A 24,542-nucleotide genomic window follows, 5' to 3' on the forward strand; every position below is an offset into this window, starting at 1 on the left:
ACGACAAATGCAATACTAGCCTAAGGGTCTGAGCAAAAAAATTGCAGTAATCGTCTACAATTCTGTCGTAAGACTTAAGTCGGTATCGGAAGTCAACGCACAAAGAATTGTCGTAGACGTATGTCGCATTTATCGCACCGCAAGACTTAAATCGGTGTCAGAAGTTAATGCACAACGAATTGTCGACTTAAGTCTTACGACAGAATCATAAACGGAAGTCGAAAGTCAACGCTTAAAGAATTGTCGTAGACGTATAAAACCTTGCGATGCGATAAATGCGCCATACGTCTACGACAATTCTTTGTGCGTTGACTTTTGCCACCGACTTCAGTCTTACGACAGAATCTTAAACAGAAGTCGAAAGTCAGCGCACAAAGTATTGTCGTAGACGTATGTCGCAGTTATCGCACCGTAAGACTTAAGTCGATGTCGGAAGTCAACGCACAACGAATTGTCGTAAACATATGAAACCTTGCGATGCGATGAATGCGACATACGTCTACGACAATTCTTTATGCGTTGACTTTCGACACCGACTTAAGTCTTACGACAGAATCGTAAACGGTTACGACAATCTTTCTGCTCAGGCCCTAAGTCAATAATATCGATGATGTATGCGGCGCGGAACGCGGGACGAGGCAGGTTGAATATGTTGATACGTGTAGTATCGGCCTTTATATTTCGCGAGCGCGCTTTTAACACACTGCATAATGTTCTGTGCCGCAACACCTGCCCGAGCGGCGCTTTGTTGACTCGCGTAAATGTTTCGTCGCTTTGACTCCACAAACGCCGGAGTCGAATTGGTTAACTCGATGTTTAGCACTTTCAACATACGCAGAATTTCCGCGTGCGCGCGGAATCCGCAACAATAACTGTTCTTTACTTGCATACAGAATCAAATTTGTTACGCGAGAAGTTTCCGCCGCGCGCCGAGCGGAGAGCGCACGGTGTAATAACACGATAATTCGCGTTCGTAATCGCATAAACGATCTAATACCGCGGCGAAAAACAGCCGAGTGAAAATTATCTTTTTTTTTCCTCCCCCGTGCCCTCCGGACACGCGTCGCTGCGAACGTGCCAGCGATTCATGCCCGAATATAAAGGGTATATTAAATAAAACATATCTGGTGTAACAACTGGAGTATCGCAATATTCACAACCCACGGAAACAAAGTACGCATCAAAATACTGCCAAACGTATTTCCGATATGGGTATATGAACCCCCCCCCCGACCAGAGTATGCGCATAGCAAATCGAATATCACCCTCCGAACAAGCCAAGTAACAAAACAATTTTTTTTCTCGCAGCCATCCCCGTGGGGGAGGGGAAACAAACGGAGAGGTGGGACCGGAGGAGGAGGACGTATTTTTCGAAATCGGCGCTTTTATACCCCTCACGGCGCGGTGCATTACTTCCCGTTCGTCACCGGAGAGCCGGCCGCGCGTGTACCGTTGTTTCGAAACGATAAACGTAAACGGGAACGGGGAACGTGCGGCGCGTTGTCACGGTTTGTCAGGTCGTTCATTCGGCTGTACCGGAACACGACGGTACCGTGGGGCTTGTTTTTGGCGCAGCGCGAGTGCAGGCGGCACAACCCATAGCCCGATTGGCGGTCGCCACGCCGCCCCGCAAACCATCGCGCCCGGCCCGCGTGTAACAGCCTACGGAAATGTTCGAGCGATGATAAAAGCGCCGTGGACCCCCGACTGTTTTACGGCGATTACAGCGGTCAAGGGTGCTGTTAACGAGGCGCCGCGCCCTGCGACCCGGCGGTTTGCGTTACGGTGATACGATAAAACCGCATATTTCGTTGTTCGCCAACCCCCATGCCCCGCGATCCGCGCGGCTCGGCCGAAAAGGATAGCCGCAGTTTTCCCGTTGGGGCATACGTAAAAGTGTGTTCCAATTAACAAATGTCCCCCGTCTACCGCCCCTTCGCCGCTCGGTGATCCGTGGCCGGTCGTTAAGATCTCCGGCGCGTCCTCCTTTTTAACGATCACGCGTGATCACAGTGTTTTGAAGGGATAGGATTATAGCGGGTGTTGAAGAAAAGCGGTAACAAGAAAAGAAGGAGATTATAATATGATTTATCAGCGCGGGCACAAAGAGTGCGGCTGGTACTGAATATATTGGAACACGATTACGCTTTCCTTTTACATTTTCCCATCAATGGATTTATAATAGACTTGATCTTAGCCGCGAGAAAGAAGTGTGCTCGATTAAAGTCACCTCTCAATCACGGAAAATTTTCAGTATGCGGAATGCCATTAAATAAAAGGTATAACTTAATTTAATATGTCAAATTATTATATATATTATTATAGTAAAACTAATTGACGAGATACTAGGAAAAATAAAAAGTTCCTTAGTACGTAAAAGAAGGAATAAAAATATTCAAGCGTATTTATACTATAGATACTATACGTGCATCGTAGAGAGATACATTTATATCAAATATTCTTCCGCATATAATTTAGATTATATAATATTATTTTATTTTATCGCGTATTTTCTGCGTATGTGTGAAATTACTGCTTATCGATCCACTTTCAATTTACATTTTGGTAATTGTATACCAATACATTATTATCTGTACAGAAATGGCTCATTTTATATTTTATTAACGTTTATTAAATGCCAAATATTTGCCATTTGGAATTCAAAACATCGTTCATTTTATTAAAATTTCCACATTAATGAATTCTATTCATACTCTCAATTAAAAAATACTTTATTGCAGTTTTCATTAGTGAAGAATTACACCTGAATAAATTAAAGTCTGTCTTGCGAAAGACACAAATATATTTCAGATAGATATTAAAATTTATAGAAAACGATGTAAATTAATTCTTTGCAATCAATGTCATTATGCAAGACAATGTATTATTTAAAATGTTTATCTGAAAAAGTACTCATGCGTTTATGCAGGTGTATGTAATTTTATACTTCATATCTGTCTCGAGAAAATAATGTGCGAGACGAATTGAATTACCCTCTTTGCACGTTATATCTTTTTAATACAAAATTATACTGAAAACAGGTATAATATACAATATACTATCATTATGAATATTTCATTACTGATTACAATATCAAATGTACAGTGACAAAATGTCTGCGACACTTTTTCTATTTAATGAGTTTAGGAACGTGCATTTATATTCAGGGCTACGTTCCAAAATCTTCTTCTCCGAGCAATATTTTACTCGATGACCATTCCGAAACCACTTTGAGCGTTTCCCATCTATTTCTCGAGCAAACTTTCCCTCAGAGAAAATGTTTCGAAACAGAAACCTGAATCTAAATAAATCGCGCTCCTAAACTCATTAAAAAAAAAAACCGTATTGCAACCACTGTGTCCATCACTGTATAACATCGGCAACAGGGGAATTCATTCGAAATGACTGCGAAGCGTTATCAGCGATCTCGTTTAGTGACTTACGTCGACATTAATCCCAGAAATGTTGAAGACTTTGGTAGATGGTTCCTCAGCGGGCGAGAATCGGTAGAACTCGTGCTTGCCCCGGTACCACTTGAGGGAGTAGAGTAGCGCTTCCTCGAGATCATAATGGCACCGCAGAATCACCTTCTCGCCACGTTGCACCACCTCCGGATCTAGCTCTAGGCTGACCTTCCGCAGACAGCTCGCACCTTTCAGGAAAATGAGAACAGGAACACAGGGCATTAAGTCTAGTGCGCATCATTAGTTCGCTTTTACTCGTCGCGCGCGAGAGGTTGCACAGCACGCGTCAGCGAGAAATTGCAATTCCGCCGAATGACAATTTCCCTCTCCCCCCCCCCCCCCGGCCGCCCTCTCGGCGTCCCTCGCAACTATGCATGCAACCGCAAACACACGCACGCGCGAGCTCTCACGTCCGCGCGCGCGGCCACGTATCTACATACATATATTACAGCCCCCAGCCGCATCTCATACACCAACCCCATTTTCGCGTAACCCGTACGAGGCGCTCCGCAAACTAACCCTCACGCTCCAACGAACGCGGTATTTTTTTGCTGAAACTCCGTTATGCGAGGATTATCGACGATTCGACCTATTAAGCCACGAGGAAGCCGAGCTTTGGATGGCGTTTGTATTAAAGTGGAGCGAGATGGGGCGAGAGGGGGGGGCGATGTGGAACGAGGGAGGGAGTCTTGCGCGACTCCTTGGTGCAGAATGAGGCTCTTATTACGTAGTACCTCCGGGCTACACGGAAATGGGTACGGTCTACAAGCCGCGAATGGGAACAAAACTCCGCGGGGTTACTTCCCTCCTCAGAAGCATCAGGAACATATGCCACGCTATGCGTAATATTTTAGGAAATGTGGCACTTTATACCTACTCTGCGGGCGATGCGCGTTTTCACGCCCGCGCGGGAGCGTGTTTACGCGCTGTCGACGGAACGTGTGAATCTTTCGTCATATCCATTCCACTTATTACGACATTTTGATAACCTGCTGGACTCGTGTTTCGTACATCGGACACTTAACTGTTGTGACAACGTGGAAAAACGTGCTTCCGAATCGTTGATTGTAAATTGAATACTTTCCGGATGTCTCCGAAGTGAATTTTACGTCTCATTTTTGCGCGCATTTTACGCTACCACAAATTGCGCGGTGTGTTTCAATATTTTACAGCTTTTATTTCTCGTTAATTGTACTAATTGTAAGATTTATTATCTAAAATGTAATATTTTATCATGCATGTGATCTCATTATAAAATTATAATAATTGTAATTTAATTATTCTAGTACACTCTTTGTTACAATTTTTCTATACTTTTATAGTAATGAATTTTATGCAATTTTAAACTTTATTTTATTGTTTCTTTCGTACCTTTTTCGAACGTTGACTTCTTTTCGTCTCGCGTAAATTTAATATTATGTACAACTTACAAAACGCTCACAATTACGTTCAGCATACAAGTAGGTAAAATAAACAAGTAACTCATTTTATTCGAGCGGCTTATACGCGGAATGAGTTTGCCCAAATAAGAAGAGCTGACCGCGTTTAATATTGTGCACATGTTACACCAAGTCCTCAGAAATGAGAAAGAAACAGACGGCACCACGTGAAATCGTGCCACATAATAAGAGCAAGAATACTTACAAATACATAAAAATATTAAGAGAACGCATCAACGACGCAAATTAAACAGAGCCGAACAGTACGATACTGTTAAATTATCAATTTTGTACACGTATATATTAAACCTCGCATAATAATTCATTTTTAATGAATAAATTTCTTCAACGATAGAAAATTGTAATCCTCCAATTTACAAACCTTGATTAATTATTAATTTCATCAGAATATCAAAGCAATGTGAAGCTTATCAATCGGATACTTGTAAAGGACTTTGCAGTAAGACTTTCGTCTTGTAAACAATTTTACGACGTTGCGTCACAAAGCGTTTTTCATACAGCCTGAAGTGTCAGTTAAGTTCCTTGATGGCAAAAAGATGCGAATTTCCACGTTTACTACGAATAAGACTCGGAAAGTTGAGAAAGCTTTTTCCTGCTTAATTTTCGTTTGAAAGGCATCCTGAAAAATGTGGACCGACGCGATGCCAGTTCTAAGTTTCCGGAGACTTCTTTTGAAGGACGCAATACTCGCTCGTTCCTCGTTCCCCTCGCGTTAGTTTCGTACCCGTACACTGCCCGACGTATCTACATTTAAACTCTCGAGACCCCAACTACTTTCTATGCCCCCCCCCCCCCACTCTCCCCCCGGTAGCGCCACTTCTTACAACTAATTATTCGTAAAGAAAGCTAATTTAACGAAACACTTAACGTTTCAGCAATTTCCTTTGAAAGAAGAAAATGCGCCACGCAACACGAAATTACCTCGCTCGCCAACGTCAATTGGGACGATGGATTTTTATACTTTCATAAAGCCGCTCGTTTCTGCACGCGGTAGAAGCCAATACGATGACGGCGGTACATTTTATCAAGTAAATAAAGTTAGTCCCCATTCTATATCACCTGTATAGAACGTTTAGCATTTATAATTTTTAAATTACACGAAAAAAAAGAACTTAAAATGAGCTTTTGATAAACCGACTGAGTGGAGGAAATACGTAAATTAGCAACGGTAAATGCGTCGCGAAATTGAGAGTAATAAATTTCCGCGGAGCAACAAGATACGCAGGCGTATTCATAATGGATTTATATTTTGAAATTAAAGGGCTTTTGTACGTCACGATAGCCCGCATGAATGATAAATTCAGAATTTTTATTTTCTCCCAATAATTAGCAAGCAGACTTCCCGTCTGATGAGAGGTGGTTGCGCTTGTTCTTTTCGTTCGCCGCCATCACCCCATCGTCTTTCCCGCTTTCCCCAACTTGGAAATTTATAACAAAGTTTTAACAACTCGCCTTGCCTATGTTACAAGTAAAGAAAGTCAGGGATCCATCGCATCGAGAGCAGCGTAACGAAGAGAAATGTGAATTTGAATACACTTAGCCTCTAACGTCAAAACTCTGGATGAATAGCGATAATTCGACCGCCTGTATAAAGATTAATCTTAATAGATGACACTGTACCTAAATAACGATAAAATCAGATGCCCTCGTTTGAGTATCACAAATTCCCGAGGGGTAAACCGCTGACCAAAATCATGTACACCAATGCCCACTAATGCCAAGTGGGCATTACTTTATCTTATGATCTTAGTTTATCTCATTTACCTTATTATCTTATATCCTCAAATGTAACAACATTGAATTATACATATATTAAATTGTCAATCTATATGCTCGCAAATCTTGATCTCCCTTCTTACTTGTTGTTTGTTGAATGTAACACGAGCGATTATTATTTGCTTATTAACTTATTTTATCTTATTTTATCTTTATAATGCCAAGGCCTAGTGCTAAAAAAAAAATGCCTAATAATGCCCAGTAATGCCGCAAATCTGTACACCACAATGCCCTCGGCGGTTTGCCCCTCGCAAATTCCGAATGGATCAATTAATCTTGTGAGGATTATTATTACAGCATATCTCTCAACAGCTAATTTGATGTCTTTGTGATAGCTGGAGTCGAGTTGCGAACAAGTTTATACCTACTTACATTATTACTATGCGTATTTGTATCTCCTGTACTGTTATCTATTGTTATTCAAATAATGCTAATATCATCAACGTCAGATTCCAGCGATTGCAAATTTATGTTTGTTGAAAATATCAACAGAATACACGAACGAACAAGTCGTAAATGAACACCCGGTTATGGTAAACAATCACTTGCGATAACTTGATATGCAGGTATTCAGTTTAATGTATTTACGAGAGGAATGCCGATTTATTTACATTAATATCGGTTAAAGATTATTCGTTACTAACGCTCGAAAAGTATCAATTACGATTAATCAGCGTTCCATCGAAACTGGTTTTTTAATCGGTTTAAAAAATCTGGTTACATGAGCGCGTCGATCAAAATATTGGGGCAAGTTACATGCTAATCGCACATGCGAAAACGTGACGTTGGTTTTTTTTCGGCCGCTGCGAACAGATTCGATGGCAATAAAATTACGTCGATTTGACCGAACGGAAAGATTATCCCGGGAATGGTGCGTTTAAAAGTAAAATCCACCTATGATATTTTTCGCGCGGGGGTGGAGGAGCATTAAACGGTGCAATCAACACGAGTAAACCATTTTCGTTAAATACGATCGACGCGATTTATTTGCGAAAGCTTCAGCAATGAGTTTTGCGGTACAGACAGTGCAGCGCTGTGGGGGACCGGCGATCCCGGTATGATTCCAGCGCGAATTCCCGAGCGTTGCCGTCGCAAGAGGACCGTCTGTACACCCCCGCGAACGCACTCCCCCGGGCAAATTAAGTCCCACCCGTAACTGCGAACGGCTGCGATCAGAATTGCAAAGTCTGTTCTTTTCCCCCGACACGCGGCCAAATCTACGAGACGCACGCGAAATGCATTTCGCGACGCATCACGCGCAATACGAAAATCAAAGAGGCAAATCCGCGACACAGCAGGTTGTACAAGGCTCATTCTTTTTCGTGCACTAATTGTGAGTCAACATTGAGATTTATCTTTAACTCTTGGAGGACCGCGTGAAAAATACTTGCGGAAAGGACTATGAGGGGTAACTGAGGTCCTCGCTTAGAAAAAGGATTTAGTTAGATTAAACAAATGAGATACGTTGAAATCATGTTTCTTTGAATCTATTAAATTTTGATTTACTTCTACTAAAACATTTGCTAGATTTGAAAAAATAGATGTCAATGCTCTTAGAAATTCCAGTCTCAATCAAATAAAATTTTGATTAAGGTAAAGAAATCATTTCTCTGCAATTATTGTAAGTAAAAGTCTAGTAAGGTCAAAATCCAAAGAAAAGTTTGAATCAAAGAAACTTTTCTGGGTGCAGTTGAACTTTTCTAATGACTCAATAAATCTGAAAATACATATTCTCGAGAGTTTTAGGGTCGTTAATTTTAAATCTCATGTCAAGATTAATCGAAATCCAACTCAAAATCTACATTTGCGGACTCGAAATAATGAATTGTAAGTGAATACAAAATGCTCTTTAATGAAAGAGCGGCAGTCACATATTGGATGTTCTTATTGACACACATTCTACGTTTATAAAAAAAGTGCTTATAAAAAAATTGATTTCGATCTTAAACACACCAAAAGAAATCAAATATTTTTTATATGTATTTGAATCTTTCTCTTTCTTGTATCACGTGGCTGTAACATAGGCCTGATCAGAAATAAAAGTTTTCTGACCAGAATCTTTCTTTAACAGCTTCTTCTTTCCTCAACAAATTAAAATGTAGAAAGCCTTCTGTTAGTGATCAAACACTTGAGATAAAATTTTGTCTAACTTGGTTTGTGTAAAACAATTTCTTGACATTCATGTACAAAATATTAGAATACATAATAAAACTTGTATAATTTAACATTAATTATTCAGCACAAGTAAGGCACTTAATTAAATAATTCTTGATTATTGCGTTCAACATACCATATTCCGTAACGAAAACTGTTACCAAAGTCGTTATAATAGCAAGTTCGTACTGCGCAATTTATTTTATAAATTGCTCTAAACTGAAATAACTTTAAAATGAAGACGGTTCATTTTAATATTCAAAGAATGCGCCCCCAGTGCCTGCTTCATGAAAAACGTTTGATCGAATTTATCGTAGTTTTTTTTTCACGGGATGGACGCCCGAAAAACAGAAGTAACATTTTAATCAACCAAAAAAGATAGGTACAAAGTAGAAGTGGCTCGGACCTGTTTTTCAACGAAACGTATGAGTATTTTTCATTCGCGTATACGTTGTGCTGCGCAAGTGTGTAATGAAACGTTGGAATGCTGGTAATCTCAGGGAAATACAAACGAACATATTTCAGTCATAGTACGTGCAATCGGTCGTTTCTTTATACAGTAATGTAGATAAACGAGAAACGTCGGGTTTGGTAAGAGAAGAGAACGAACCGCATACCTTCCCTCTCGTTTCCCTTTCCTATCTTTCACCTGCTTTAAAGTTGAACAATGCTAAATGCACGCGGTACAGCGAGGCGTATTTTGTTGCCGGTTTCCCTGTACGTCAGCCTTACAAATTGCGACGCATCCTTACTTGCATCCTGAACTTGTAACGTTCAAAGTCTCCTTGCACGTTGAATGTTATACGTGACAAACGTGGCTCCAATTGTTCGGGACAATTGAGCGACAAAATTAGCAGACTACCTGCAATTCTCTCTAGCCTGCCTACAGCAAACAGAAATTTGTAAGAAACCAACACAACGAAGGATTGTTTTTGTCACTCGACTCGAAACAAGTCATGCCTTATCTATATCAGTATTATATGGTTAATTCAATTCTCTTATTTTTGGAGAGTCGAAGATAGGCAAGCAAATAAGATTTTTTAAAAAATATTTCGCATTGTGCTGCACAAATTTAAGATAAACTGAGTCCAAAGGTAATTTGATGCAAACATTAACAGCCCCAGTGGTCGAGCTGGCTAAGACGCCCGTCACGGATTGTAGGGAGATCCCAGGTTCGAATCCTGGCTGGGGTAATATTTTTCGCAATAAGAATTTTAATTGCTAGATATGGTCGATAAAAAATCACCGATGTTATTAACAGATGTTTCTACGCTTTTACTAAAACATTTACTACATGCAGAAAAGTTTCTTTGAAATCAAACAAATTTTCTTAGAATTTTAACCTTACTAGACTTTTATTTAATTTAAAAAAATAATTTTTTACTTTAACAAAAATTTTATTTGATTAAGACTGGAGACATTAAAGAGAATTCATATCTATTTTTTCAAATCTAGCAAATGTTTTAGTAGAAGTAAATAAAAATTCAGCAAAGAAACGCGATTTCAACGTATCTCATTTGTTTAACTCAAGTAATTTTTTTTCCTGTGTGTACAGCGATGGACAGAATGGATACGACACTTTTTTTACATTACGTTCAAAAATCTTGTTTTCCTAGGAATTTTTTACTTGATGGCCATTCCGAAATCATTTTGAGCGTTTTCAATCTACTTCTCAAATAAAATTTTTCTCAGAGACAGTGTTTTGGAACGTAAACCTGAATCTAATACGCGTTTCTAAACTCACTTAAAAAAAAAAATTATATATATCGCAACCATTTTGTCCATCACTGTACCTCGTGCAAAAGACTCGCTTGGGGACAGATATTTTGCAAAACGCGATCCCTTTATTATTGAAAGTCCCCCGCCGAATATACTGATTACGTCGCTGTATCTATCCGTGCTTATTGTCATTGCATAGGAGAGATTCGGGGTGGAAGTTCGGGCTTCAGGGAGTAGAGAGCGGGCCGCAGCTCTGGCTTGGTGAACCGCAGTGAATCAAGCGAAAATAACAAACAAATTTAGCATCGAAGGCGTATCGGCATGCAGTTTCGTGCAGCGTACACGTTACGCGCGGCAAGTTAACGAATTTTTCTGAGTTATTACGCGAAGTTCGCCCAATTCGATTGGGCTGGTGGGCAACACGCGTGGAAAATTCATGATTTTTCGCCGGCGCTCGTGCCGACCGGTCAACTCTCGTCCGCGAGCGATAGCGTTTACCGATGCTTCGATAGCGATAGCAGGGAATCGGATTCCAGAAACAATATCCCCGAATACGTTTAAAAACTAGAGAGAGAGAGAGAGAGAGATAAAGAGCTAGATAGAGATAGATAGAGAGAGAGAGAAAGAGAAAGAGAGACATTTAGAGTTTTAAGAAATACCTTCTACATAATTTTACGTGTATCACTAGACACCGCGATATTATTGTAAAATTGAAAGAATACATTACACATGTACATGTTTTATTTGTAAAGAAAAGTCCCCTATTATGAGATAGGCTCCTAATATGAGGTAGCGAAGTTTCTGCTAAATTAATAGGCATCATCTGTGTTGGTTCCACCATGAATTGATTGCCCTTGGAGCGAAATCTGTTTAGTGGAAAATTGAGTATTAGACCGTGTAATCGTTGCGAAAAGAGATTTGTGATTGAATTTGGACGTTGAAAACCTACTATCTCATACTAGAGGACTTTCCTCTATATATTTATTAGTGCAGAGTTTATAATCTGACATTTTTGATCTGTTATATTATTGAATATGTGTAAATAGTTGTATTACATAAGCGTTGAAATAAATGTTAAATCTACAAGGATTTTCCGTGTCGACGAAAACTTCAGCTAACGTCGCCTCAGCATTGTGCACAATAAAAGGTCGCAACTACCCGATAATGATACAGAATGCCTTCAGGTTTTCGAGAACAATTCAAATGTGACTTTCGGCGACTGGCGGCCGTTTGTTAAAAACGCTGACAGACGGCGGATCGCGATGAAGCACGAAGAAATTTGAGAATAGGGAGCTGCACTCGCTAGAAAAGCGGAAATTGGTGGAACCCGGGCGGACTGTCGGCAATCTGAGAAGTTATTACTGGGTGGGACAAATTGCGCTTCCGCGCAAACAAAAATAAGAGGATATTAAACCGGATGAATGGAAATGGGAGTCTACGTCTACGTAATGATGAAAGATGCGCGCCAACTTAATCGTTACTTATAATGGCATAAATAGGAGGGTTATATTAAACGACACGCGCCAACCGGAGGAAGTTGACATTTTATTCATGAATGCACGTCGCTTCGCTTCAATTACGAGAGTTTGTAATTATCTAAAGTAGTCCTGCGACAGCCAATTACCATATATGCGTACACGTCTAAGTATAACTTTGATTAGCTAAATGCATCCTTTTTGCACGACACCGCGTGTAAATTCGCCTGCTGTTGTTTCAATTCGTTTCATATTGTGAAACAATGCGGAAGCGATATGCAGTCTGGAAAAAAGACACGTTCAAACATACACTTCACTATAAAGAGTTTTTAAAAAGAGATTAAAAGCTAACTTGAATAAAAGAAACGTACCGTGTACGCAAATTATGAGATAGGTTTGAGATAGTAAGTTTTCAACATCCAATTCAATTACAAATCTTTTAGCGCAACGATGGGACTTCCCTCTATATGTGTGCGTTAGATATGATAAATATTGAGCTTTACGACACAAAAAAGCATTTGATTTCGCAGTTTAATACATCGATACTGTCCGTAAACGCGATACCCAGATGCAGAATATAAACGTAAAAATTCACAAATCGACCGTCTTATTTTGATATTCCATCACCTCGTTTGATTTATGTTTTTTACGACGAGTTTAAGTGAATGCTAACGATCGCGCATGGGCAAACATAATCGTACTTGCGCCCGATGAGTAAATGCATCAGCATATAATATCAAAGAGACAATGTAATACGTAATCCTTTCAAAAACCTGGTTGACATCGGAGTTGAATGCGGGACATGTTAAAAAATGGGGTCAAAAAGAGAGAAAAAGAGAGACAGATGGAGCGCGAAGCTGTATCGAGCGCGTGTGCACATATTGTGGCGTGAAAGCACACACCGGTGCGGCCAAATGAAAATGTAGCGGCGACCGGCTGCGCAGCCAGTCGGATGTCAAATCCCGAGAAAATATCGTAATTGCGTGAAAGCAGAGAAACGTATAACTTCATCATTGAGCCCGAATAAAGCGAAACGCTCCGCGGTCCGCCATGCGCGACAACGGCAAAACGAGGGGAGGGGGAAAAAAATACGAGAAGCTACCGTATAGAATTATGGTTTTACTGCTCCGGAGACGAGACAAAAATCCTTGGGGACCGGGAAGGGAACCGGGGGGGAAAATGACACGATGTAGCCGTAAAACGTAAGTACCCGATTTCCGTGTGCTCACGCGACGAAGTCGTAGCCAGATATTTTTACAGCCCGGCTTGCAGCGAACATTGCGCGGAAATAAAATGCTTAATTATAAATGTAAGAGATAAGTTGATGGTTACGACCGGCTGGCGAATAGCGAAATCGGATGTGAAAAAGAGTTCCCGGCTCAAGTATTACAATGTCGCGGTTTATCGGGTTTATCGGCGTTGTATGCAGATTCCGAATCGACGTGATAAAACGGCGGGTGTGTCCCTTCGTAGGCAATTACAGAGGGAAATTTCGGAAACGTTTAAAAAAAAAAATCGCCGTTAAATCCTGAGTCGAGTGTTTGGTCCCAGAATGGGCTTCAATTATTCTATTCTGTCTTCATTTGGACCTCGGGGTCGGTTTGAAACTCCAATTTGAGGCCCAGATGAGTAAAAAATGATGTTTAACCGCATTCCAACCGTCGAAGAGAATGTAATAAAATATTTCACCCTCTTTGGAACCTCTTAGGCCGAAGAGGATCTATCGAACCTCTGTTGATTGCACTCGCATTGGCCTCTTTGCCGCTAAAAGGGAAATAGTGACTCTTTTCTGGCCTATCCGAGGTCAAAAGTTCAATATATTTTTTCCGACACAAAGACCTTAGTTCGACCTCATTGCCCTTAATTCAAAAATTATATGAGGCTAAACTGAGGCCAAATATTCGACCCGGGATGCAGCTCACTTTCCAGTCTTCTACACGGAAAAAATGCTATTGAATTAAAAAAAATGAAGTTGCTTGAATTAAACGTTAATGTCACGGGCTGCCACAAACGTATATAATTAATTCAATTGCATTTGCTATGGATCTTATTATAATTTTAAGCATTGAACTAATTATCCAGATTATCTGATGTCTTTCATTCATAATTTTATTTCAATTACACTGATCTTGTTGATACAACATCTTTTTTTTCCGTATACAATTAAGCGTGTACGATCTTATAGATTTTTGTGTCGTAAGATCGGGATTTTTCACGAGAAGTAAAAAACGCGATGCACGTGTAAGCAGAAAAATGACTCGTGCAATGTTGTTTGTTAGTAGCAGCATTTATATGTAACAGACCATTACACGTGCGACACGCTGATAAACGAGATAGTGCGCAAGTGGGAATTTGATATTTGATCAATATGTACAGTTTACCCTGTGTCAACTATTGACTTTATCGGCGACGGTATATCAATGCGTTTCAAAAATGAAACAATTGCAATTTAAAAAAAAGAAATAATAAATCGAAACTAAAATTTTAATATACGGAATAAAACGTATTTTCAAATTTTCAAGAAGTCGTCCCAATTGAGACAAATAATTAACAATACTAAATTGAAGCGCATTTGTTACACATTTACAAACAAAAATATTCCGTTCAAAAAGTGTATATATATATATATATATATGGCATCCGCGTTGCAGCTAGAAAAAATAGAACATCTATTCGAAATTGTCTCAAGTAGGTAATCAGAATGTATTTGCAATTTTCAAGAAATCGTGCAGGGACAAACAATTAACAATGCTAAACTGAAGCGCGATTATTACACTGAAAAAAATTTCTGGTTGAATATGGACGAATCAGATAATTCCTTTAGGATTTACCAGAATTCCTTTAGGATTTACCAGAATTCCTGTAATCCTGCAGAAATTCTGGTAAATCCTAAAGGAATTATCTGATTCGTCCATATTCAACCAGAAATTTTTTTCAGTGTATGCTTTTACAAACGAAAACATTCGGTTCTGAAAGTATATATGGCGTCCGCGTTGCAGCTAGAAAATCGAATATCTATTCAAAATTATCTCAAGTAATTCGATATTGAAATTCGAAAAGCTACAGACAATGAGTAACGCGCGCGAGTTGCGCCCCGAGTAAATTAACCGCAACTATCGGTGCAGCCAGAAAGTAGTCGTGTAAATCAGGCAACAATTTACCCCGCGCGTTTTCTCGTATAAACATATTCCGGAATAATATGCGCGCCGCCGGGATATTCAAATAGTGAAATATGAAAGCGTCGATTCATGCAAAACGATCGACAGGAGGTGCGCGCGCGCGTGTAGCGCAAAATCGCAGTTTCCGCGCGTCGCATGATTGAACCGGCGATCTCGATAAGACCACGAGCACTGAATTAAACACGCCGCCGGTAATTCAGCGTAAATTCGCCGGCTGCAAAAACGCAAGCGCGCATGTTAGGGAAGGGACGCCACATTTCACTGTCCCTTTGCCCGCGCCGTAATCCGCCGGCGGCGCGGCGGCAGTTTGGCGAACGAGCCTTAATGAGTGCCCGCCGTCGCGTAGGCACACTTGAAAAATGCATATGCTCTCCCCCTCGTTCCTCCCACTTTCCGCTCCCCTGCCCTCGCCGCTCGTCTTCCAACGTGGTACCGCGGCCGCCGTGAACACGCTCATTTTTCCGGCGCATTAACGCGCATACGTGGATCACTGTTCGCCGCAAAACGGGCCGAACGAGCGGCGCGACCCTGCGACGGCGCGGCTCGGACGATACCATGAAGAGCTTCTCCCTCGGAGCTATTAATCGCGAGCATCGCGGGCTAATAGCCCGCGATGTATCGACCGGCCCTGTAACGAGCCGGTATCGCTATGAAAAATGACGCGGGTGCCGCCGAGGGGACGCCTCTCGCCGGAAGTCGTTCGATCAACGCGGCGATGCGGCAAGGGTTGAAAGACGCGGCCGCCCGGGCGCGCGCCATAACTGTGTATTGTGAATCCGCTCGGAATGCGCACGGTGCACCGGGGCCCCGCTTTGTACTTTCTTGAATTTCGGTTTACTCGGGCGAACGTAATGTACACAGGGAAGATAGAAACGCTCTCGGCGCTGCACGTCGCTTCATTCTTGCACTCGCTGGCGCGCGATTCTCGTTGCAGCCGTGACACAGCCGGGCACGAGACGACGATTGCTCGATGTGTGTCACCCGTACATGAAACGAAATCTCGATTCGATTTCACTCGGTGCTGCGTCACCGAAAAGCGGTCGCCGACCTGGCGCGAGGCACGAGGAGAGCCCGCGCGATTTGCGAAAAAGCTCTCAAACCTGTTGGACATTATTATCTATGCCACGTACACGTGGGATTTTTGTTCGCCGCCGAAGAGCACGAATGCAAAATCGGCGAAGGGTCAAAGATTCCTTCTACATGCGGTTATGAAATATAGAGGAAAGTCCTCTATTATGAGGTAGGCTCCTAATATGAGATAGCAAAGTTTCTGCTAAATTAACCCTTTAAAGTGTATACTATACCCTATGATACTATACCTTACACCCTATAAAGTGTATTCAGTATTTTCGTTTCGTTACGATATTTAGGGACTCATCACGTCCGCGTCGTTAGCTCTGGGTACTGCCAAGAATGAGTAAATTCGAAGAAATTATCAAATTTGAATTTTGCATCCACCATTTCGCGCGTGCTACTTTTTATATTCTATAAGAATTTTCAACTGGAATTTAGATTCCATGGGTCCTAATAATATCTAGATAATGTTTCTTATCATACACTGAGAAAAATGTCCGATTAAATATAATCGGATAATCCAATTACATGATAACAAACGGATATGTCCGATTAAATTGTATATCCGATGAAAAATTTGATCGGTTTTTCAATCAAATTTCATCGGTAATTGCATTTCATCGGATAAATTTCATCGGATATATCCATAATTTAATCGGAAAAAGTAATCGGAAAAATTAACCATCGGACATACTATTTAATTGGTTTATCCGATGAAAATTTTTCTCAGTATAGAATTACAGTTGAATGATGTTATTCTTTTAAGTTTTGAATTCCGCCATCTTGAAATTAGGAAAATCTGATAACGGATTCGTAATCAGCGACCCCAAAAACCCTTGTATACAAAGTTTGACAAAACATGGTTCCACCATGAAGTTATTGCCCTTGAAGCGAAATCTGTTCAGTGGGGAAATTGATTGTCAGATTGTGTAATCGTTGCGAAAAGAGATTTTTGATTGCGTTTGGGTGTTGAAAACCTGCTGCCTCATATTAGAAACCTATCTCGTAATAGAGGACTTTCCTCCGATTTCTGTTCAGAAGGTGTAGTGGATGTATTCGCGTTCGCGTTACGTGTACAAACGATACGCTTTCTTGCGGAGATACAACGAAACAGCCGGGAAATGAGCAAGAATAGAATGGCAACGTTTCCGTACGGAGGGGGATAACTATTCATCATACGGGAATATTATTAGATTGGCAAAAGAAATTGAGTCATTGTACGGGGAACGCGGAATGATGAGACTTTGATCGATGAGTAATATTGCGATTCACAAAAGACGGATTCCAAGATCATAAATTATAACTCGTTTCTCCCGAGCGGTTTTTCCAGCGTCTACAGTCGAGGATACAACGTTGTGTGCTTCCAAAAAAAAGAAGCGAAAGAAAAAAAAGAACGACAGAGAATTGTGAAGCGCCATCGCATCGAAACTGCACCGACCTTCCGGTCTTCAGTACAATTGATATATCTCTTCGAACGGTCGACGATAATTAATGAGTTTACTTGAACAATGCGATGGACATTTATATCCCTTTGTTTGTTTGAAATTTACGACATACTAAATATATTAATATCAGTTAATATTCCCCGACAGAGAGAGAGAGAAACCTACATTATATATCGCGCATTTAGTCAATGCACCGCATTCACATCACCATCTTAAACAAACACTTAGTTATTACTAGATAGATACCCACTTCCATAATGTACCCCGAAGCGATGCAGCAGTGCATCCGTCAGGAGTTATGCATATGACGGAAGACCAGCTAACGTTACAGACATGAGCGATATCCATGCAACAATTTATGCCAGATGTTGATAGAAATAGCGAGAAACGGTGCGTCGAAACGAATTCGCGCTCCGTCACTGTCCCGCACCGATACGATTTGAAAATAGCGAAATCAATTACGATAACGATAGCTTATTAATTACCGGCATTCAATGATTAATGATACTTTTGCTGGCTATAGAGAGGATTCTGGCAGTATGGAGCTCATTAATAATCCAGTTTTAAGTTAAATGAGCAATTGCATTTTGTAATATAACGTTTCCAGCATTATATATTTATCATGAATTCGTATCGAGGTGCGCGTGCTATCTTTAAATAACTATTATAAAAGCACCTAAAGCGCACCAACTGAATTTAGCTTTAGTGAATTACGTGCAAAGTGTATCTCGGAACAATCAGGAGAACCTGCTGAAACCTCTGTTTAATCCGCAAATATCCGCGTTAATGTTTAACTGATCGGCATTACGGACAATAATATTTGATTCATCCTCGTCTTGCGATATATCGTGAAATAATAAAGGGAAAAAGTTGGCCAGATCGATCGCCATCGTAAAAACGTTTCGCCATCGGAAATGTAAAAAGCACGAACTTGGGACTCGCAGAAATTCCGTATTACCTTTTAATGCTTTTATGATTCCACGTTGCGACACGAACAAGAGGGTGGGTGGGCGGAAGCGGATCCCATCGCTGTACTCAAGTCCGCGATTACAATTCCGGGGCGAAACGGAGAGCGGAACGACGGCCCCTCCCTCGCCGCGCCGACTCTTCGCGAGTTCGCCTCGCCCGCTTTTAAACTACTGCGAAACTATTGTGTTTTCTTATGATCGGGGCCGAGACGCCGGGACGCAGTCGCCCCGGCGCACACTCGTTCGCCTTCCCTCCGCATTATCGGGGGTAACTCGCGCACGTACACGGCGACGCGACTCCGCGAGTTGGCTGCGACTTGGCTGCGGACGGTCCCCGCATCCAGCATCCCCGAAACACGCAGGGCGGAGGACGGAACTCGCCCCGACGCGGAGCCCGGGCTCCTTGGCATCGTCGTCGGGGCGCGCGTTCTTCTCGGTGCGCCCCGGGCATTTTTCACCCTTTTTCTACCCCCGACCTCCGCCGTTTGTCCTCTTAATTGAGTTTTTTTCCGTTCGCATCGAGACGCCGCGCCGCGCCGCTACGTGCAGAAATCGAGCGTCGGATACGACGTGGCGGAACGGCGCGCCACGAAGAAAAGAGCCCGGCAGTAAATTATCGCGCTCCTAATCTCAAGTATATTCCGCTGTACCGGCTTATCCAGCCGAGTGATGTAACGTTCTTCAGCTTCGCCGGCTAACAAACGGCCCCCGGCCTGTGTAAGGTGCGCGTTCGGCGAGCTCGTGTAAGCGCGTCCATGTGCGCGGCGCGGGCGCCAACGCGGGCATTCGGACATTTTTATCGGGGCGCCATATATATTGCAACTAGCACTCGGAATTTCTCGCTGCACTTCCGATTTCGAGGAAAAACCCGCATTGTTTTTACTCTAGTCTCTCGCTGCTTCAAGTGGCCGGCTGTGTTCGAATTTTCTCGCGGAATCTACGGTGGCTTGTACATACATAGCTGAGTGGAGCGGCTCCCCAATAGAGCAAAACCCCCTATTGTGAGATAAGTTCCTAAATATGAGATATATAGAGAGCGGGGTGGCTACTAAATTAATGGGCATCGTCTGTTGGTTTCACCATCAATTTATTGGAGTGAAATCTGTTTAATGGAAAGTTCACTGCTGGATCGTGTAATCGTTGCGAAAAGAGATTTTTCACTGAATTTCGATGTTGAAAATCTGCTACCTCACGTTAGAAGGCCTGTCTCCATAATAGGGGACTTCCCGAGTGGAGTATTTTGGTCTCAGCTTAGCCTCGTATAATTGGGAGCAATCAGGACGAACTAAGGTCTTTGCGTCGGAGAAAATATATTGAATTTTTGACCTCGGATAGGCCTGAAAAGAGTCGCCGTTTCCCTTTTAGCCGCAAAGAGCGCCAATGCATGTGTAATCAACGGAGGTTCGAGATTAAGAGATTCTGAAATGAAAAGAGGTAAGAGTAGCTGCTCGTTCTTACTTCCTTAACTTTTCTAAATGTAGCGTCGCAATACAGCTCTCCGATCAGCCGGTCGGCGCAATTTTCGTTTTCACATCACTCGTTTAGATTGACATCGCTTCAGCCACTCGCCGGGGATTCGTGGATTCGCGAGGTCCTCGAGGTAGCGTTATCCTGATATCGGCAGAACGCTCGCAAAAATCCTCGTAAGCGGCAGATACATCACCGAGCTAGACAGCTGTTTTTCTTCAGGCATCGCTGGAAAGAGCAGCTGTCCGGCAAAAAAGTTGAAAGTTTCGCGATTAGACGCTCGAGCTGAGCGAGCTACCGAAAGTCCGGATTGCCCGATATAATAAGTTTGATTAAGTATCGGCAATCGGAAGTACCTGGCCGTTCATCAACAAAAGAGAAGTCTACTATGACGACGACGACGACGATAACGGTAACAACGAGGACGAAGGCGTAGACGAAGACGAAGACGAAGACGGTGACAAGGACCGAGCTGGCGGCCAAGGTGATCCTTTATTAACGGTGACGTAGGGTTATCGACGTCTTTCTGAGAGGTTTCTTGCCGCGTCGATTCACCGAGTTTCCGGATGTTGTCGAGGAGGCACGATAATACTCCAATTGTCTCTGACAAGGGCGATGATGGAATTTCCCCGGTAGAGAGAAAGAACGGCCAGACGGTGCACTCGAGTTTGCGTATGTGTGAGGAGCGTGCTCGCGCGGAAGAGAGGACACCACATAATGCGGGGCTTTAGGAAGTTTTGGCGCGCTCGCGAATCCAGGGCCGATATTGTGTCAGGCCTTTTGTGGACGGCAGAAAGACAAGTGAGAGGCTCTTCATGGCCCGAGAGTCAGTAATTTCGGTGGCGGTTAGCGAGCAATTGTGGGAAACTATATCGCATTGCGGTAACGAACCTGATCGAATCGTTTGCGGTTTTATCGTGCCAAGAGCGCCTACGCTGTAATAGTAATAGAAAGTACGATGTAACGCCAAATGGAGTGTAATATGAAACGTGAAATCGGAGCTTCGGTCATTCGTTATATTGCTATACCGTTCCGGTGGTTTCCGCGATATATATATGTACATACACACATATATATATGCGCAATAATGAATAGTGTCATGGTGTGTCAAGATTAAATTTTAAATCGTTTCAAAAGTACATTTTAACAACGCTTTGCTTGTCGGAACGTTTCAAACGTTATGACATTTATTTTTACACGCTACTGTCGTTACCGATTGTCTGCCACGTATATTTGCTCTGACATCTATGGGTATCGATATATTCATATTAATCATGTCTATAAATATTAAAAAGAACTAACAATAATTATTTAATGGAGAGCAAATAATATTGACACAGTCACAGATAATAGAATATGTTCAAAGGAATGTCGCGTTTCCGATTTCATGCAGCCGGCCCTATTTACACGTTTAACAAACGAAACTTTCGAGCGGGAGACTTGAATAATTAAAAACAGCCACGATCTTGGTTAAAAATTACTCGACGTAATTACTCGACATCCCTTACATCGTGGTTGGCTTGGACACGATAATGGCAATGAAGAAGGTTACTGTGGCTACGCGCAGTAACTTGATCTCTTGCCAGCACAATGTACTTCGGGAGCGAGAACTAGAAACCGCAGACATTTTGATCATATTCTCTCCCCCGCCTCTCCCCCTAAGGAGTTTATTATGCGAGAGAATAATGATATATCTTGCAAAGAATGCAACATACTTGGCAATACGAATGAATTGCATTAGACGTCGTCGCTTATGTTATCTACAAACCGAGTCGAAATTTTGATACTATTTTGACACTTTAAAGGATAATTCGCACCTTCTTAGCTGATCTATACATCTACATAGATCAGCAATAACCTACTTTGATGGCATTATATTTTTGTACTCCTCCCTTGAATCTTTAATTCTAAAAATTTACTTTAGCTCCTACTTAAAAGGACCTACTTTAATGCTAAATTGGCAAAAGTAGAAATTTCCGACACTATCAGTTTTAAAGTAGGAGTAAATTTTGTACTTGCAGTCCGACCTCTTTTACTGTCTTAGGTCCTACTATACAATAGAATTAAAGGTTCAACGTAGGACCAAAATTTCGACTCGGGAATGCATTAGTTTGTCATGTGGTCCTGTAATTAAAATGAACGCTACAGATTTTATATGTGTACGAAAAAATGTTGTTCGATATGAAATCGTAAGCAGACACAAGTTAGTGATAGAATTTAATTAATGGTATAACGCGTTCTGTCTTGTACAGCGTAAATTTCTCTCGGAAGTGAATTATTGTTGTTAAACCATTTTGCGTTCCATTCGGTATTCTTCTTCTTTCGAACTGTATTCTCGAATTAGTAAAATATGTGAAACTAAGAAGGGCAAATTTAGCGTAAAATTTGCGCGGTGGAATGCGAACCCGTCGTTTCCCAGCGTGACAACCTTGCGATGCGCCAGATGTTAAAGAAAGCGATTAATTACCTGCCAGCTATCGCCGGCTCCAAAAGATGCTTCTGCTCGAGATGAGTCGTGTGATTTCCGGAAAGTCGAGGACAATAATACCCCGAATGTCTCTGACAAGCGGGACAATAGAATTTCTGCTGAAAGCAGAGCCAACGGGAATGGGAATCGAAGAAGTCAGATCAATAAGAAGCGAAGAAAAAAAAACGCCTCATGATGTGGATATAATCACTTTATATTCTACGCTGTCATACAGACGAAGTAATAAAGCCAACAATAAAAATTTATTAATTTCCTTTCCGCGTAGAAATTCGTCGTTAAACTAATCCTTAAATCCCACTCGCTAGAACGATCGTTTCCTAATTTATTCAGTTCCGGCTAAGCAACTTAATGTCACGCGTAGAACCTTCCGTTGATAATTTTGTAAATTTGCACTCATTCCCGATTTATATCTTAACGAAATGTATGTCAAAATGTTTTTGAAAAGTAGATGAAAGTGTTTAAAATGTTTGAGACGATATTCGCCGTTTCCAGCAAACTTTTAAAGTCGCTCGTAAAAACTACGACTAAACTTGATTATCTTGCAGAGCTGTACGCATACAATGCGGACAGAATAAATGCAATAATTCTCGAGAAATTTTCGAACGGTATTGGACAGCACGGCAAACTAAAACTCTAAAAGTAATTTGATTACACGTACGCGTTGATCGCAATTTACGGTTCTCTCGCAAATAGCTTTGGCGCTGGAACATTGAAATATGAGGAGAAGAGCGTTAACCCAAACAATATCATTTATAAGATATTTATGACGGGCACGCCGAGAGTAGCGACGTCGTATAAAACGTTTTCTCGGCGGAGCGTACAGCGGGTAAATGTATTAGCCGGATATCGATCGTTTCATTTAATCGACATTCGGATAATCGAGGCATGTCGCTCGCACATCTGCGCGATATCTGGGAATCGTCTGTAAATCGCAAACTGATCACGTCTTCTCTCGACACACAGTGTATCTCCAACGGATCGCATCTAGAAGATTACTGTCTATATACCTCATCCTTGATTATATACTTTGAACAGTAACCGAGGAGCAAAAGATCGGATAGCACCGACGCCCGAGTTTCAACACATTTCTGAACATGATACAATGTCGTTCATTAATTCACCAGCACGAAACATTAAGACCAGGGGCTTTCAGCATCAATGGCGGTGATTCGATTTCACGGTAAATCAGACAGCGCAACGATAATCAGGACAAACGGATAATGAGCGTGGTGGAGTAACGCAAATTCGTATTAGACAGCGAATGCAATTTATGCGTCGTTTATATGTAGATATGGGGATACCTTCGTTTGCATCGCGTTATATTAAAAAGTATGAACTTATTTACGAAAGAATGCGGTATCGATCATTTATCCCCTCACGACGGGGGATAACGAAGTTAACGCGACGGAAAATGCGGGTGTGTAATTTGAAAAAAACTTGACAAGCCTCACTAACGCCACGATCAATTAAAATGGTTACGCGAGATCAGCTTAATCCACGGACACGCCGTATCTGTGTATCGCAGGGCAGACAATACGTCTCATAAATCACGGAAACTTCGTGCCGCACTGATGTGTTCATTGGATTATTCATTTTCCACCGTTCGTGCGTCGCCGCGGTACATCCGCAGTGGCCATTATCGTGTCACATCGATGCGATTCACGACGCGACCCACATACGTCCCTCCTCCTCCTCCTCCTCGAGGCAGTGAGTGTTTCAAACTACGACGACATTTCAGGTGCTCTCGCGCGACGCCGGTAAACGCTGAATCGACGCAACATCGCGGCAAAAAAAATTAACGTCCCTTCAACGCAGGGCAGTTTCGCGGGTACCGAAGGGGAGAAACGAGAGAAAATGGACAATTTGTATCCGG

At 41.8% G+C, this 24,542-nt stretch overlaps 1 protein-coding gene across 1 annotated transcript in view; it reads right to left on the reverse strand.

The window, feature by feature from the left end:
* Nucleotides 1-24,542, reverse strand: part of LOC105560219 — a 167,124-nt gene that overhangs the window by 71,488 nt on the left and 71,094 nt on the right. The window contains exon 2 of the mRNA XM_012009130.1: nucleotides 3,444-3,652. Within this exon, the coding sequence (XP_011864520.1) occupies nucleotides 3,444-3,652 (209 nt within the window). The remainder of the gene's footprint in view (nucleotides 1-3,443; nucleotides 3,653-24,542) is intronic.

Source organism: Vollenhovia emeryi, unplaced genomic scaffold (genome assembly GCF_000949405.1).
Source record: "Vollenhovia emeryi isolate VEMERY1.0 unplaced genomic scaffold, V.emery_V1.0 DF939236.1, whole genome shotgun sequence".
Classification (NCBI taxonomy): Eukaryota; Metazoa; Arthropoda; class Insecta; order Hymenoptera; family Formicidae; genus Vollenhovia; species Vollenhovia emeryi.